General features: G+C 39.0%; 1 protein-coding gene and 1 long non-coding RNA gene across 2 annotated transcripts; both read right to left on the reverse strand.

The window, feature by feature from the left end:
* Positions 1-907: 907 nt before the first annotated feature.
* Positions 908-1,571, reverse strand: LOC147930718 (uncharacterized). The gene is made up of 2 exons (XR_015574356.1): positions 1,319-1,571; positions 908-1,210 (listed from the first exon to the last, which is right to left on the reverse strand). It is a non-coding gene; the product is annotated as an uncharacterized LOC147930718 (long non-coding RNA).
* Positions 1,572-2,834: 1,263 nt separating this feature from the next.
* Positions 2,835-13,472, reverse strand: LOC104773052 (uncharacterized). The gene is made up of 4 exons (XM_087479264.1): positions 12,176-13,472; positions 3,925-6,474; positions 3,422-3,540; positions 2,835-3,331 (listed from the first exon to the last, which is right to left on the reverse strand). The coding sequence occupies exons 2-4, from the start codon at positions 5,693-5,695 to the stop codon at positions 2,945-2,947; spliced, it is 2,277 nt and encodes a 758-aa protein (XP_087335390.1). The 5' UTR covers positions 5,696-6,474; positions 12,176-13,472; the 3' UTR covers positions 2,835-2,944.
* Positions 13,473-18,754: the final 5,282 nt, after the last annotated feature.

Here is an 18,754-nt window from a genome sequence, read left to right on the forward strand (position 1 = left end):
TAAAAAACCTTCACCTGTTCAAAAAATTAAAATAAAAACAAATAACAAACAGAACCATTTCTCATACATAGGATTACAAAATTAACAATATAAAACTTACAAAATATATGTTTTTTCAATCCATCATATTTATCATATGATTTTATTGCATAATGTTTTATCCAAAAGAACTTTTTAAAACAATTATAATATAAATAAAAGGGATTTCAAGCCGTGCTCTATCACAGATTTTAGTTTATTCTAATCTGCAAGATCTTCAAAATAAACATATGTGTGATGTGTCTATTACGAAAACCGGCCAAAATCAATACGAACATGTTGCATATACGCTTTTATACCTAAATTACAACAAAATGTGTTTTTCTACCTGAACGATTATTAAATCAAATTTCAAATATGAACTAATATACGTTATACAAAAACCAACATTGATTTTGACGATTTTATTCAACTGGTAATTATTGATGACTAGAATGTCACTGGGTACTCCCCCATATACTCCCAAAAATTCAAAAACCAATGTCTTAAATATGTTTTACCTGAAACAACAGAAAGTGATAAATGAACTCACTTGTAAAGTCATCCGATTCGAGTTCTTTATACAAAAATGGCTAATGATTCATTTAAACGAGAGAACTCAACAACAGATAATAGTTCAGTGATATTATCTTTTCTAAATGAAAAAAAAAATGTCAAAAAAAAAACATGATCTACCAAAAGTGGTGAAAAAAATCATGAACTTTGCTAGGGGTGGAGGAAAGTAGAGCTGCATTTGATTGCATCCATGAAAGCTCTTCTTAGAGCTAATAAGGAGACTGATGAATGAGGACCATTAAGGATCATTGAAAATTTTCATTCTTTTTTTTTATTTTTATTTTTTTGATCAAAATTTTTATTCTCTGTATACTTGTTTAATTTGCTTTTCAACATATCAAAAATATGGGCTTATGCCTTATGGCCCAATTCATTAGTTAAAAACAAACAACATCATTCACCATATACACCCAAGCAACAATATAAATAAATATTTAAATGTAAGAAAAATCAGCATTTAGTTGTAGTGTCTCTTTCTTTCATGTTGGATGTTGTTGATGTATTGTGTGGTGCTATCTCGAATAGCTACCAATGTAGAATCATCGATTTATGTCGGGTTCAAGTTCTCCCCAGCCCTCTCCAACATTTGCACCGGTCCGATTGGGTTTTCTCCCAACTGTAACGTCCAAGTACGTTAGCGACGCTAAAATATTATTAGAGAAGAAGTTAACAAAAGAAATCACATAAAATCAAAAGAGTAATTATATAATCAAATAGTTGTAACCTTGGAGATCCGTACTGTCTCGCATCTTCGTCGGGGTAGATGGCAACAGTGGCAATTTGCGAGTTGGTGCAATTTCAACTATTTTCACCGCCTCAAATAGACAAAAATCAAGAAATGGGAATCGACCCAGATCTTTGCATTACAACCATTGACTTTTCTACAACAACATTTCTAATAAAAATAGATGAATATCGATAAATTTGATCTTCTCATAAAAAACTCTTGAATTCTTTTAAATACATTTTTAATCCACAAGATTTTTTTTTGACCTCAATCCACAAGATCTTTAAAATATATATATTCAGTGTTACATGATATTAGGGGGTTATTGGCTTGAGAGTTAAATAGAATTTTAATGATTTTAAAAGTTATGTAAAATATATTGTTATTCAATCAAGACTTTTTAAAACTCTCTTAAAATTTGGTGTTATTAGTTGTGGATTTGTAAAAAGTTATCTAAAGTCTTCATAAATCTAGTGTTATAGGATTAAGAGTTTTATCAAGTCATTAAAAGTTTTATGTTATTCAAGTAAAACAAAATAATCTTGGATTGTTAATGAATTCAACTATTATGTTATTGGTTTAGGATTCTATACTATTTTCTTCATTAAAAAAATTGAAACGACCGACCTTTTTTTTTAATAAATAAATAATAAATATAATATAATAAAATAAACTACAACTAGTGGTCCCATACCCACTAGCCACCTAACCACAAACACAACCATCAGCGGAATAAGGGGGAGGTATTGGTTTAGGATTTAGAAAGAGTTTAAATAACTTTGTGTTTTTAAAAAATCTTGCTGATTTTTAAAATCATAGAAATTTAGAAAGTAAAAATGAAGGATTCTATAAGAGATTGTTTAGGAAGTTATTTTAAATCTTGCTGATTTGTGTTTCCTAATCTTGTAAAATCTTTCATAAAATCTTTCAAAATCTTTCTATTTGATGAAAGAGTTTTCATGACTTTTGTTATGAAGAAAATGATATAAAATCATAAACCAATAACACAAAATTTGAATTCATTAACAATCCAAGATTCTTTAGTTTTAATTGAATAACATAAAACTTTTAATGACTTTATAAGACTCTTAATCCAATAACACTAGATTTATCAAGATTTTAGATAACTTTTTACAAATCCACAACCAATAACACCAAATTTTTAAAGAGTTAAAAAATCTTGATTGAATAACAACATATTTTACATAACTTTTAAAGTCATTAAAATTCTTTCTAAATCCTAAACCAATAACCCCCCCTAACAATACCAACATCCAATAAATAATAATCCAATAAACATAAATAACAATGTTCTAAAATACGCTAGGCGCTAGCTGGGCGGTGCACCACTGTTTAGCGTATAGCTGTATACGCGGCTGTATATGCGGGATTTATACGGTAAATATATTTTACCAAAAATATATATAGATATGATAAATTATAAATATATTATATATAAATAATTAAATATGTATAATAAAAAGATATATATATATCAAAATCTCTGCAAAAATATTCATGAAATTGTCTCAAAACCAATAGTAGCAACCTTATATTGTAACTCCAAGTAGTCTAAAACTCAATAACTGAAATAGCAAAACAAAAACAGAAAATAAACCAATTTTAAACTTCAAGTTCTTCTTCTCCGTCAACTTGTAGAATCTGGTCATCGTCAGACTCGCAATCAATATCATCAAGTTCTTCTTCATTGTCGGATATGAAATCATCTTCATCATCTAACTCTCTAATTTGATCTACATCATCAATTGTTGGTGGAAATGGTTCCTCTTCACCAATATCACCTTGTAAATCGAATTGTGAGTCCTCTCCATCATTGGAAATCCCATCAACTAACCATGATTGAGCATTAGTAGCATGATTCGCAACCAATATATCAACATTATTCTCCTTTTGTCTCTTCCTTTGGTTCATCAATCTTAAATTGAATTGGACATACACAAGATTGTTCATTCGACTTACAGCAAGTCTGTTTCGTTTCTTTGTATGTACCTACATATAAAGCAATATAAATTAAATGAACCATTGAACTATAAGCATAAAATCAAGATAATTGAAAATTAGAGCAAAATAAAGTCTAACCCCTTCAAATGTACTCCAGTTTCGTTCACATCCGGATGAACTTGTAGTCAAAGCTAAAATTCTCTTAGCCATTTTTGCTAAATTAGGAACAGCATTTCCATATGTTTCCCACCAATAAACTAAAATTGTAAAATATAAACCAATATAAATGAGCTAAGCTAAGTAAATAAGTGAGTTAGTGATCGACATATGTTTGAAAAACATGTTCATGCTCTGTTTTATATCATGCTCGACATATGTTTAAAAAAAACCTGCTTTGCTCTGTTTTAATAAAACCTGCTTGTGTTCTTTTTTTTAAAAACATGTTCATGCTTCTAATACCAATATCATGCTCGACATATGTTTAAAAGAAAACCTGCTCTGCTCTGTTTTTGAAAAACCTGCTCGTTTTCTGTTTTTAAAAACCATGTTCGTCCTTTCTTTTATATCATGCTCGTGCTCTGCAATTTTAAAAATGTAAACATGCTTGTGCTCTGTTTGAAAAATAAGTGAAAGAAGAATACCTGGATCATAATCCTCCTTCTGGCAGCCTAGGATGGCCCATTGTTTTCCAAAGTTCCCTTCTTTGTTTTTGTAAATTGCCAGTTCAGAATTGATGACTTGACATTGTGTGGTGACATCATTGGGGAAAAATGCAGAGACACACTTAAAGACTGCATTTGATACTTCATCACTGGAGGCTTGGCTTGAATCTTTATAGAAGTAGTATGGATTCAACAAATAACTTGTCAGATGCAAAGGATTGTCAAGTCGACCCTTAATCTTTTCTTCAATGATACTCAATATCGGCTTAACATTTTTTTCCACATGTTTTAATCCATCACTGATCTGTTTCTTTGCTTCTATCAGTTCTCCATGCAGAAATCCCATTGTAGGCTTCTTATCTCCATCAACAAGTCGAAGCAGTTTCACCAATGGTCCAAAAACCTTCAAGCACATTATCACCCCATTCCAAAATTTAACACTCATCACTGTGCTAAATGCCTTGATACCTTTGGAATGTTTCGACCATTTGCAGTTTCTCCACTCACTGCTAGAAAACATGGCTGCTAGTTGATCCCTCTTGTCCAAGAGACTTTGCAAAGTAAGAAACGATGATGCAAATCTAGTAACACCAGGTCTCACAATGTCTGTCCTATTTGTGAATGTTCTCATCAACGCCAATGTCTTATGATGAGCATATATGAAGATTGTGAAGTCTTTTGCCATCTGAATTGTGCCTTTGAACCTTGTGAGTTTCGATATGCTTTCAAGCATCAAGTTGATGGAGTGAGTCGCACATGATGTCCAAACTATACTCGGCTTGATCTCTTTCATCATTCTTGCCGCAGCCATATTGTTAGCAGCATTATCAGTAACCACTTGAACTACATTCTCTTCACCAATCTCCTCAATGCAGCCTTTGACATACTCAAAAATATATCCACCTGTATGAGCCTCATCTGAACAATCTTTAGATGACCGAAACATTGTCCCTCCTTTACAATTAACACACAGATTCATGATACTTCTCCTTTTTCGATCAGACCAAGCATCTGTCATAACCGTGCATCCATTCTTCTTCCACTCTTCTTCTTGTGGTTTCAGCAAACCATGAACTCTATCAACCTCTTCCTTAAGTAAAGGCTCTCGAAGTTGGTGTTGACTTGGTGGTGTGACTCCTGGACCAAATTGTCCTATAGCTTCAGCCATTAGCTTAAACTCATCATTTGCTATGGCATTGAAAGGAACCCCTGAAGCATACACCCATCTAGCAATATATTGTTGAACCTTGTGTAGCTTCTCTTTCCAAAGAGCATCATTGATATTTTGTTGTCTAGTTGGAAGAGGTCTAGATTCTGGATTGATGTTTGTTGCAAACTTATCCATTGGACCAAGTGTCCTTTGCATCTTTCTTGATCCCATTTCTTCAAGTTCAATCACATCATCCATATCTCCACTGCCATGAACATTAACTGTCTGCTGCAGCTCATCATCTAGAGATACCTTCTTTTTCTTCTTCTTCTTTGCTTCCTCGATAGCATTCTTGCACTTCTCTTGATCATCCTTTGATGATCTTGGACAAGCAGAAACGTTTCCAGGAATTTTGGCAATGTGTTCTTTTATCCTGTAAGCACCTCCTGAAAATTCTTTCCCACACAATTTGCATTTAACTTTGTCCAAATTTTTTGAATCAGACAACATTCCATATTCCCAAGCAACATCTTTTGAGTTCCTCTTCAAAACTGTGGAATCCGACGCTCCAACAGCTTCCTCATTCAAACCAGAATCCATTGCAACTTGAATAATTTCTGTCAAAAGAAAAATATGCAGTGAGAATCCAACTAAGGTTGATGATATCGAAACAAAGTTTAACTATATCAATACTCTGTTTTCGTGATATCAAAACAGAGTATTACGGTATCAAACACACAAAACTCAAACCTATTTAACGTTGTTAAGAATTATAGGTCTATAATTAACAAGACAACAATGATAGTATGTAGATGGTAAAGCCAAAAATTCAAACAAGAAAGATAATATAATCAAAACAAGAGAAGGAGAGTAAAGAAAACCTAAGTTATAGAATATTGAAGTTTGAGAAACAACCTAAGTGTCACAGACTCACGGCAGTAGCTAACGAAAAAAGCTTAGGGTTTCTTCAATTTATAGGTTTCGTTTTATAGCGTGATCAAAGGTTAAAAATAATAATATACGGACGTATATACGGTAACCGTATAATCTTGCGTATATACGCCGTATAAGGAACCGAATTTAACCAATCCGTATATGCTAAACGTTTAGTCTATAAACGGTACAGTGGGTCACCGTTTACCGTATAGCCACCGTATATACGGCCGCCTAGCCCGTATTTTAGAACATTGATAAATAACCAATATCCATAACATCAACAATATCCAATAATCAAATAACAGAAATCATAGAACCAGCAACCTAGCAATGTTCTAATGACTCAACTCTAGCAACCTAGCAAAGCAAGACAACATAAAACCGAGTCCCTAGAACATCCTCCTCTTCATTGCCTGGATTCCACGATCACACTTTGCCTTTACCTGCACCACAAACACATATTGCAATGCATGAGTATTTTATAAACACTCAGTAAGGCAATCCTCCCATCTACTGGGCTATACACACAAGCAATAGAGTATCAATAACCAACACACAACAATCAACAAACGACCATAACAAACCAGGACTTAGCATCGACTGACACCACACATGCATCGACCGATGCCAAACGGGGAAGCATCGATCGACACAGAAGCTGCATCGACCGATGCAAGTGTAACTTGCATCGACTGATACCCAGTCTGCATCGACCGACGCATGCTCGACGTAACACGAAAACCCTAGAGTTTTACGTGCCGTCCTCGCACTTGCATCGACCGATGCAAGATATGCATCGATCGACGCAACGTCGAGCACCGTGATTTCCCCGAAGCTTCTCGCCGGATCTTCGTTCCTACAACCACAAAACTCGGTCCCAAGCCACAAGAAAGCTTCCTAACGTCCCTAGCAACGATCTAACAAGCCTAACATCACACAACAAGCAGATTAAAGAATCCTCTAGCTTAGATAAGCCATGGTCATGCACTTACCTTTGCCACAGAAGAAAACTAAACCTCAAACAACAAGAACAAGCCTCTAGGAAGCTCCTACAACGATCCCAGCTACAGATCTCTACAGGAACGCCCCAAATCTCCAAGAAATCTCCAAGAACACCAAGAACACTTTTCTCTCTTTTGTTTTCTCTCAAACACGTCCAAATCCGTCGAATGAAACCAAAACACGACTTAAGGGTTTTCTTTTCCCTTTGTCCAAAACACAGCGTTTGACTTAAGTCAAAACGCAGCGTTTGACTTAAGTCAAAACGCAGCGTTTGACTTAAGTCAAAACGCAGAGAATTGCACATGCATCGACCGATGCACCTCTTGCATCGACCGATGCAATCCTCTAAACCGGGATTTCGGTTCACGGATGTTACAATTCTCCCCCACCAAACTGGATTCGTCCTCGAATCTCAAACAACCATCAGCCAAGGACTCCCGTGCAACCGTCTCCACAGTCCGCACTCCTCCGACCGATCCACAGAAGGTCACCTCTAGGCGATAAACTCACGCTCCAGGCGTCATTTGCTCTTGACTTTTTGGACTTTCCTTTACTCATAGGCCTAAACCTTGAGTTTTTATTGGCTCCTCATCAGACCTAAGTCTGCATGCCAAAAGATATAAGGAAAAGTCCAAACTCGTCTCTCGGGTTGCCACCCTACAGCGCGCCCCCGGATCGTCATCCGAAGTCGATATACCAACCATACTCCCGAGCCACAAAGTCTCTGAATATGGCAGTACTAGGAGAACCTAAGTCCCCCAAGAGTCGCGAGCAAACGATTCTAAACACATCCGAGTCCTATCCCTATCCAGGTTTCCTTCCCGTGACTCGCGTAAAAACATCTCAATGTTCTACCAGCCACATATTCCCTCACTGGAATACCTCATGACCACACAAGGATCATATACACGCCACACGGGCCGCCACAAAGGCCAACAAAATATCCTCACGAGGACCGCCACCAAGGCCAACAAATGTCCTAAAAAGGACCGCCACCAAGGCCACTCGTCCCAAAGGACCATCACAAAGACCATCTGTCCCGAAGGACCGTCACAAAGACCATCTGTCGCGAAGGACCGTCACAAAGACCATCTGTCCCGAAGGACCGTCACAAAGACCATCTGTCCCGAAGGACCGTCACAAAGACCATCTGTCCCGAAGGACCGTCACAAAGACACTCTGGCTAAACAGCCCGCCACAAAGGCTAACAAATGGCTAAAAGCCGGCCACAAAGGCCACACAATTGGCTAAAAGCCCGCCACAAAGGCCACACAATGTCTAACAAGACCGCCACATACAGGCACTCTGACTCGAAAGTCCGCCACAAAGGCCACATAATGTCTAACAAGACCGCCACACACAGGCACTCTGACTCGAAAGTCCGCCACAAAGGCACAAAAGCCCCTCCAAGGCTTCCCACCGCTAAAATGGACAAATTCTGACTCCTGCAAAACTTTCCATATTTAGCACTTTCCATTTTTGGAAACTTTCCACTTTTGGAAACTTCTCTTCTCAACCCCGCCTCACGGAAACTTTGTACCCCAAACACCACCTCATCTTGTTACTGAGTCGCACAACCAACCACCCCAAGCGACCGAGTAACAAGAGAGATGGGCTGGAATACTCCATTCCCGCTCCAGCCACGGATTACAGATGGGACCAGGCTAAACAAGCTCAAGTCGCGGCTTGCTTCTCATACCACTTCTTGAACCTTGCCTTCATCTTTGCCTCAGGCTCCCAAGTCTGCTCCTCAACACCATCACAGTCCCACAGGACTCTCATCAAAGGAATCTTCTTCTTCTGAAGTTCCTTGATCCTCCTCTCGAGAACCCTCACTGGTCTCGCCTCTACAGTCATGTTAGGCTGAAGATCCTCAGGAATCTTAGCCAACACCTGCTCACCCTTACGGAGACACTTCCGCAACATAGACACATGGAAAACCTTATGGAATGCACGCATAACCTCAGGTAACTCCAATCTATATGCCATTGGACCAACCCGCTCAATCACTCTGAACGGACCCATATACCTCGGACTCAACTTAGTCTCTGACAATGGCCTGTTCAGACCTTGCAACATGGCCATCTTGAGGTACACTCTGTCTCCTACCTGAAACTCAAGATCTCTCCTCCTCCTATCTGCATAACTCCTCTGCCTATCCTGAGCCTCCTTCATGTTCAGCTTGAGAACCCGAATCTTCTCTGAGGTCTCCTGAACAAAACTAGCATCAAACATGCTCCTCTCCCCCACCTGAGTCCAGCATAATGGTGTACGACATGGCCTTCCATACAAAGCCTCATAAGGAGCCATCTTAATACTCCCCTGATAACTGTTGTTGTAAGCAAACTCTACCAGGTTCAGGTGATCTGCCCAATGGCCATCCCAATCCAACACACACATCCTCAGCAAATCCTCCAGCGTCTGGATCGTCCTCTCAGACTGTCCATCTGTCTAGGGATGATAAGCTGTACTCATATGCACCTTAGTGCCCATCTCTGCCTGAAATGCCTTCCAGAACACCGAAGTGAACTTAGAATCTCTGTCAGACACAATGCTCGCTGGCACCCCATGCAATCAGACTATCTCTCTCACATACTTCTTAGCCAAGACCGCTGCTCCATCAGTCTTCTTAATGGCCAGAAAATGTGCAGACTTAGTCAGCCGGTCCACAATGACCCAAATAGCATCAAAGGTCCGTGACACTGGCAATCCTACCACAAAATCCATGGTGATCATATCCCACTTCCACTCAGGAATGGGTAAACTCTTCAGTAACCCGCCAGGAACCTGATGCTCAGCCTTCACTAGCTGACACACATCACACCTCGAAACCCAACTAGCTACATCCTTCTTCATCCCGACCCAATGATAGTACCTCTTGAGATCACGGTACATCTTAGTCGCTCCTGGATGAATAGACAACTTGCTCGCATGAGCCTCTCTCAGAATCTCCTGTCTCAACTCCTCATCCTTGGGCACACAAACCCGACCGTGCACCAAGATAGTACCATTATCTGAGACCTGATACTCTGAATCCACATCCTTAGAGGCATTCACCAGCCCCAAATCCTTCTCCTGAGCCAACCGCACTCTACTCAGAAGATCTGCTCTATCTACTGCTTCCAAACCCAACGGTTCCTGTGAAACAGCACATAAGCTCAAAGCACTAATCTCCCCTACCAGAGACTCCAACTCCTGCTCCTGAGCCGAAGCTACCCTCTTCCGACTCAGAGCATCTGCAACCGTGTTAGCCTTACCAGGATGATAGGCTATCTCCAAATCATAATCTGCCACAAGCTCCATCCACCGCCTCTGTCTCAAATTCAGCTCAGGCTGAGTGAATATATACTTCAGGCTCTTATGATCTGTAAACACCTGTACCTTTGCACCATAAAGATAAGATCTCCAAATCTTCAGGGCAAAAACTACAGTACCCATCTCCAAGTCATGAGTAGGATAGTTGCCTTCATGCACCCGCAACTGCCGCGAAGCATAGGCAATCACCTTCCCATGCTGAATCAGAACACACCCCAAACCAACTCTAGATGCATCTGTATAAACCACATAGGGTTCTCCCTGCTCAGGCAAAGCCAACACTGGCGCAGTAGTCAACATCTCCTTCAGGCTTGCAAAGCCTTCCTCACACTCTTCTGACTAGAAAAAAGGAACATCCTTCCCTGTCAACTTAGTCATAGGACGTGCTCTTCTTGCAAACCCCTGCACAAATCTTCTGTAGTAACTTGCCAATCCAAGGAAACTTCTGATCTCTGTGGCATTGTGCGGTCTAGGCCAATCTCTGATAGTCTGAATCTTCTCTGGATCTACAGAAACCCCCTCTGCAGAAACAATGTGACCCAGAAAGCCCATCTCACGCTGCCAAAAACTACACTTGCTCAACTTGGCAAACAACTTCTGCTCCCGCAGCTTCTCCATAACTGCCCTCAAATGCACTGCATGCTCATCAGGACTCTTAGAATAAACCAGGATATCGTCGATGAAAATGATGACAGATACATCCAGAAACTCCTGAAACACACTGTTCATCAATCTCATAAACGCTGCTGGCGCGTTAGTCAAACCGAAGGGCATCACCACAAACTCATAGTGCCCATACCTCGTCCTGAAAGCAGTCTTCCTCACATCTGCCTTATCTATCGGTATTTGATGATAACCCGACGCCAGATCCACCTTAGAGAACCAAGTAGCACCCCTCAACTGATCCAACAACTCATCGATCCTAGGAAGAGGATACTTGTTCTTCACAGTGACCCGGTTCAAACCCCGATAATCAATACACAACCTGAAACTTCCATCCTTCTTCTTCACAAACGACACCGGCGCTCCCCACGGTGATACACTAGGACGGATGAATCCCTTACTCAACCAATCCTCTAGCTGCTTCTTCAGCTCTGCCATCTCTGCTGGAGCCATCCTGTAAGGAGCCTTGGATAACGGCATCGTCCCTGGTTCCAGTTCAATGGTGAAAGGATCCGACCGAGATGGTGGTAATCCCTGCAAAGACTGAAACACATCCTCAAACTCCTCCACTACCGGAATACCGCCAACCATAGACTTCCCCACTGACTCTGGCATAGATATAGTAACCAAATAAGCCTCACGGCCCTTCTCGATCATCTTCCCAGCCTGAATGGCTGAGATCACGAGACTCCCCGAAGTCGGTCTAATACCCTGGAATACCAACTTCCCTCCTGAACGCTCAAACTCCACTCTACCCCGATGGCAATCCAAATGCACCCTATGCCGATGCAACCAATCCATCCCGAGAATAACGTCATACAGCTCCACTGGACTGATAAGCAAATCTGCTGGCCAGGACTCTCTTGCGATCTGAATATCAATTCCTCTAGCCCGTCCAATCACTCTCAGGAACTCACCTCCCGCAACCCTGACAACTCCTGCATGCTCTCCAGGATCCCCGCTGATCCCCGCACACTCTGCACACTCTGGAGTAATGAAGCTATGCAAAGCTCCAGAATCAAATATAACGTGGGACTTAAACCCGCACACCAACAAGGTCCCTACACAAACCTCATGTGTTGAGAACCTAACACTTTATCACAGGATACATATACAATCTGAACCTACTAAAATTCACAAAGTTAAAGTACCAGAAAAATATACCTGTGATCGCCCCGGCACTGGTTCCACCAGTCTCAGCTGTCGTGTAAACCCGTGGCGCCTGCTCAATCCGTGCCACCTGCTGACCCCCAGGCTGCACCTGCTGCAACGCTGCCACTGCTGCCGGCTGCAACTTGGGACAAAAAGGCCTGATGTGCCCTGTCTCCCTACAGTGATAACATACCCGTGGTCCTGTCGACGGAACACTCCTCTTGGGACAACTAGCAACCCTGTGATCTCTGCTCCCACAACCGAAGCAACCTGCACCACTCAGCTTCTGCGTAGCCTCCCACTTCCTCTTGGTTCCCTGAGCATGCCTACCGCCCCTGCTAGAACCACCCTGCTGCTGAGCCTTACTAGGCTGAACTGCTGGAGTAACCGACACTGACTGTGCCCGGATATCCTCCTCAATCTCTGCTGCAGTCTCAACCAGCTCTGCACGCGTAGCATAATACCTTCCTCTACAGTGAACTCTCAAATCATCCCGTAGAGCCCTCATAAACCTCCTGACCTGAGCCTCCTCAAACTCCATAGCCCGACCTCCATAACAAAGAAGTCGACTGAACTCCAAGTCCAGCTCCCGCACTGACCGTGTCCCCTGAGACAACTGAAGGAACTACACCTCCAAACGATCCAATGCCTCCCTAGGAAAATACTTACGGTTGAACTCCAAAACGAAGTCAGCCCAAGTCATCTCCCGCTGCACCCTCCTAGCAGCCACAGATCTCCACCACAACTCAGCATCACCACTCAAAAAGTAGACCCCTATGTCCACCCAGAACTCCTCAGGACATCTCAGAGTATGAAAGTTACGTTCCACTTTCGTCCTCCATGCATCCGCAGCAGTAGGATCTACACCTCCCAAAAACTGCTCAGTACGCAACCGACCCATCTCTGTCAGCATGCTGAGATAACGAGCATGGACGCCCGCATCCGCAGCCACTGGCTGCCGCTCCTCTGCCACCAGTGGTGGCACTACCTCAGCCTGAGCCGGTACCACTGGTGGTAACCGCTCTAACAACTGTGCTAGCAAAGCCGCAACGTCAACACCAGGGACTCCACCCGCTGGGACCCCCACACCCGGGACCCTAGCATCACCGGCCACTGGAGCATCAACACCGCCCCCTCCTGCCACACTCACGAAATCCCCCGGAACACCCTGCGACTCGCCAACACCCTCAGCTGTCACACTCTGGTCCTCGGTCTCACTAACCACTGGGGCTCTGCCCCTACCACGACCACGTCCGCGACCACGTCCGCGTCCATGACCTCGACCAGCCACAGCATCCTCTCTAACCATCTGCACTACCATGAACAGAAGGCTAAGCAAACAATTCTATTATAACACAGAAACATAAACTCACCGTGGAATCACACACTCGACTCGAAGAGGATGTTCTAGGACTCCATGCCACACATAATTGACTAACTCACATAATCAATCAAGCATGCAAATCCCAAACATCTACAACAGAAACCTAGTGAACCCAAACCTAGAACCGTAAGGGCTCTGATACCAAAATGAAACGACCGACCTTTTTTTAATAAATAAATAATAAATATAATATAATAAAATAAACTACAACTAGTGGTCCCATACCCACTAGCCACCTAACCACAAACACAACCATCAGCCGAATAACAATACCAACATCCAATAAATAATAATCCAATAAAATATAAATAACCAATATCCATAACATCAACAATATCCAATAATCAAATAACAGAAATCATAGAACCAGCAACCTAGCAATGTTCTAATGACTCAACTCTACCAACCTAGCAAAGCCAGACAACATAAAACCGAGTCCCTAGAACATCCTCCTCTTCATTGCCTGGATTCCACGATTACACTTTGCCTTTACCTGTACCACAAACACATATTGCAATGCATGAGTATTTTATAAACACTCAGTAAGGCAATCCTCCCATCTACTGGGCTATACACACAAGCAATAGAGTATCAATAACCAACACACAACAATCAACAAACGACCATAACAAACCAGGACTTAGCATCGACCGACACCACACATGCATCGACCGATGCCAAACGGGGAAGCATCGATCGACACAGAAGCTGCATCGACCGATGCAAGTGTAACTTGCATCGACCGATACCCAGTCTGCATCGACCGACGCATGCTCGGCGTAACACAAAAACCCTAGAGTTTTACACGCCGTCCTCGCACTTGCATCAACCGATGCAAGATATGCATCGATCAACGCAACGTCGAGCATCGTGATTTCCCCGAAGCTTCTCGCCGGATCTTCGTTTCTACAACCACAAAACTCGATCCCAAGCCACAAGAAAGCTTCCTAACGTCCCTAGCAACGATCTAACAAGCCTAACATCATACAACAAGCAGATTAAAGAATCCTCTAGCTTAGATAAGCCATGGTCATGCACTTACCTTTGCCACAGAAGAAAACTAAACCTCAAACAACAAGAACAAGCCTCTAGGAAGCTCTTACAACGATCCCAGCTACAGATCTCTACAAGAACGCCCCAAATCTCCAAGAAATCTCCAAGAACACCAAGAACACTTTTCTCTCTTTTGTTTTCTCTCAAAAACGGCCAAATCCGTCGAATGAAACCAAAACACGACTTAAGGGTTTTCTTTTCCCTTTGTCCAAAACGCAGCGTTTGACTTAAGTCAAAACGCAGAGAATTGCACATTCATCGACCGATGCACCTCTTGCATCGACCGATGCAATCCCCTAAACCGGGATTTCGGTTCACGGATGTTACAAAAATCATGTAAACTCTCTCATCAAATAGAAAGATTGTGAATCATAGATTCATAGTCTATGACTTTTTGTTGTTCTTTTGTAGAAAATGAAGAACAAGAGAGTAAAACAGAACCAGAAAAATTAACAGATCAAGAGTGGGCAAATCGAGCAATGATTCCTCCACCATCACCATGAACCGTCACATATGATTTCTCCACCATCACCATCATCATCTCGTTAAGCTCATCAAATCAGGAGTGCATTATTTCGTAATTATTTACCTACTCCAAGGACGTGGATGCACTATAGTTGATTAGTTTTCTCAAATTGCAAATTCACTAATTGGTATGATCGTAATCTGTAAAAAAACATGCAACATAAATAATAATGATAAAAATTTCTGGTAATGAAAGTATGAAACAATGTTTTTTTGACAAAAGTAAGTAAACAAAAGAATATTGTGCAAAATTCTTTTAGAAAGTTTGAAAGATTTGATGAGAGATTTTACAAGATTAGGAAAACAAATCAGCAAGAATTTAAAACACTTACTAAACAATCTTTTAGAATCCTTCATTTTACACTTTCTATGATTTTATTTAAAGTCATTTAAATTCTCTTTAAATCTCAAACCAATACCCCCCTCTTAGTGTTTCATATGCAAATTGCAAAGTGGTAAACATAAATCAAATCATAAACTTCTTAAATCATGGAAAATCTTTAAATGCATCAATTTCATCACACAAAAAGGGCAAAAGCACCATAACTCGATAATAATAATAAAAAATTAAATTCTAATGAAAAATTAGAAGATTATTAGAATGGTCGATTTATAATTTTGTTTTTTCATAATAAAAATTTCTCAGATATGTGGAGAAATGAAAATCAAACTAAATTATCAAAATCATCGTGTAAAGATCTTTTAATCCAAAAAAACTTTATTGCACAAAAAATTCTCAAAATTGAGGAGAATACCAAAATTTAACAAATTCATACAAACAAAAGTGTATGTGCACTAGAAATCAACAAAGACTAGAAAAAAAGAGACTAGAAAAGAAGAGGTTACCAATTTGGAAAAGAGATTTGAAATCTAGTAGCATATGAAATAATTATGGAGAGGATGATATGGTTGATTGAGCTTTAGGATTTTAAAGAGAGATGTAAATCAACTGCAAATCATAAAAAAATATAAAAATATTTTAAAGTAGATTCTGCATATTTTATATATATACCATATTATAACTAACATAGATACACATATTTAAAGTAAGGCCCTGATTGGTAGGCTACTTTTAAGACTTAAAAATCTTTTAAAGTCATGACAGTCATTTTTTTACCAATCAGGCTTTTTTGGCTTTTAATTTTTTTAAAGTTTTAAAAGTCACTTTTTTTTCTCTTCCTTGTTTTCCTTTCTTTTTTAAAGCGTCAAATTCATGCTTTAAAACAAAACAATTTTTAAAGCATTCTTTTTTTTCACCCTTTTATATTTAAAAGCTCTTCAAAAGTATATATAAATATTTTATATACTTTATTTTTATAAATTAATTATTCTCATTTTTTTCTCTTTTTTTTAAGACCCATTTCAATAATAAATTTTATTTTTTCATCATCATCACTAATAATATTATAAAAGAGTTTATGAAATTCATCATTAATAAGAGAATAACATTCAAACAATGCATTGATTAGTGGTTAATAGATTTTTGACTAGTTTTTATAAATTAATGAATTATTCTAGATTTTTGTGACTAGATTTTTGACTAGTTTTTATATATTTTATTTTTATAAATTAATTATTCTCATTTTTTCTCTTTTTTTAAGACCCATTTCAATAATAAATTTTATTTTTTCATCATCAGCACTAATAATACTATAAAAGAGTTTATGAAATTCATCATTAATAAGAGAATAACATTCAAACAATGCATTGACTAGTTTTTTTTTTTTTTGCATTATTTAAAATTTAATAAGTTATAAATTGATGTCTACAACTTCAATTATTTATTTCTTATTCTTATAGTTGTTTGTTTTTAATTAGTTTTCAAACAAAATTTCATATTTGATTGATTTATATTTTTTAAAATTTTAATTTATCATTAATAAAATTTATTTTGTCATTAAAATGTTATATAAATTAATTTTTGACATAATATATATTTATTATTAATATTTATAATAATAATAAAAATAACAGCTACAGCTTTAAAAGTTGTTGGTAAACAATCAGATTTTAACAGTTAAAGTTTATACAGTCAAAGCATCTACAGTCAAATTCTCTACAGCTAAAATTTTAAAGTCAAAGTCTTTACAGCCAAAAGTAACAGCCGTTACCAATCAGGGCCTAAATCAAGGATACTTAAAAATCAGTGACATAAATAATTGCTAGAACTTAGTGATCTAATAATTTATTGTTTATTAGTTTTTATTTAACTATGTTATAGGTTGTAAGATTAACTTAAGAAGTAAATAATTCATTACACCTAATTTCAAAAACATGGCCAAATTATATTCAAATTATTATTTATGTTGTTTTTATAATCTGTTATATAAGACTTTGTTCAATGCTAGTTGAACAAATTACATTGTAGACTAGAATTTGTAGTTTTGAGTTTGTTTTCTTCTTGATAATTGTAGTATTAAGTTATTCTCGTTAATATAATTTTGCAATGATGCATGACTTTATATTTTCTTGGTGTTATTTTATTTTTTAACGACTTTTCTATTACGATAATTAGTGACTGTTACATCTTAGTTCTTGTAAAAGGAAATAAGGAACATGGGTATACACATTATAACATGAATTGTTTGGAATGGAGGTCTTGGTTAACAAGTCTGCTACTCGATTACTGTTTCTTGGCGTCCATTTGAAAACCACATCATGAAAACGTGTCTTCCAGTAGTTGATATTACGGATCCAGTTAAAACTCCTGAATTTAGCATTTTTCCATCAAGAATATCCGTTAGTTGCTTGCAATCACCTTCAACTATGACATTTCTGTGTCCTTTGCTCCAATTGTGCTGCATTGCAATGAGGAGAGCTTGTAACTCACTATCTAGTGGTGATTCAGTCAATTGACCAACCGCCTGTCCAGCATCAACAAATTCACCCATCTCATTTCGAATTATCCAGCCTGATCTTGATTGTCGTGTATCGGTTTTGAAAGAACCATCATAATTGCACTTAATCCATCATGTAGGTGGTTGTTGCCAATTTGAGCTAGTAGAAACATGACCACCTGATTGGGGATGGAATGTGCACCCATTGTTGAGACTCTGATGATATTCTTGTGCATGTAACCATTCATGAGAATCGTTCCTAGCCTTAGCTAATATAGAATGCCAAGAAATTTTTTTTGGTTGGAAGAGACGATAGTTCCTGCTTGTCCATAATCTCCATAGAATACGTAGAGCAACTTGGTGTGGTTGTGGATTACTTTGGGCATTGGTGTCTGAAAGACATACCTCCATTTTGTCTTCTAGAGAAGCAGATGCATCTATAATGATGTTGGTAGGTAAACCAGATGCTATCCAAACCATCTGAGCATAAAAGCAGTCAAATAATATGTGCTTTGTAGATTCTTCTGTGTGACAACATCTTCGACAAGTAGAGTGATTGTTGATATGTCTTCTTCTTAAATTCTCTCCACTTGCAATAGATCCCGATGATATTTTCCAAAGAAAATATTTGATTTTTGGAGCTGTGAACTGTTTCCAGACTTTGGATTTAAGAACAGGATTACCTGGCGGAGGGTGAACATGTGGATCATTATAGAGTTGGTTTGCCAGCCAGTATGCCGATTTAACAGAGTATAATCCGTTCGTAGTATAGTGCCAACCCAGTACATCTTG

Source organism: Camelina sativa, chromosome 12, assembly GCF_030686135.1.
Source record: "Camelina sativa cultivar CO46 ecotype springtype chromosome 12, ASM3068613v1".
NCBI lineage: Eukaryota > Viridiplantae > Streptophyta > Magnoliopsida > Brassicales > Brassicaceae > Camelina > Camelina sativa.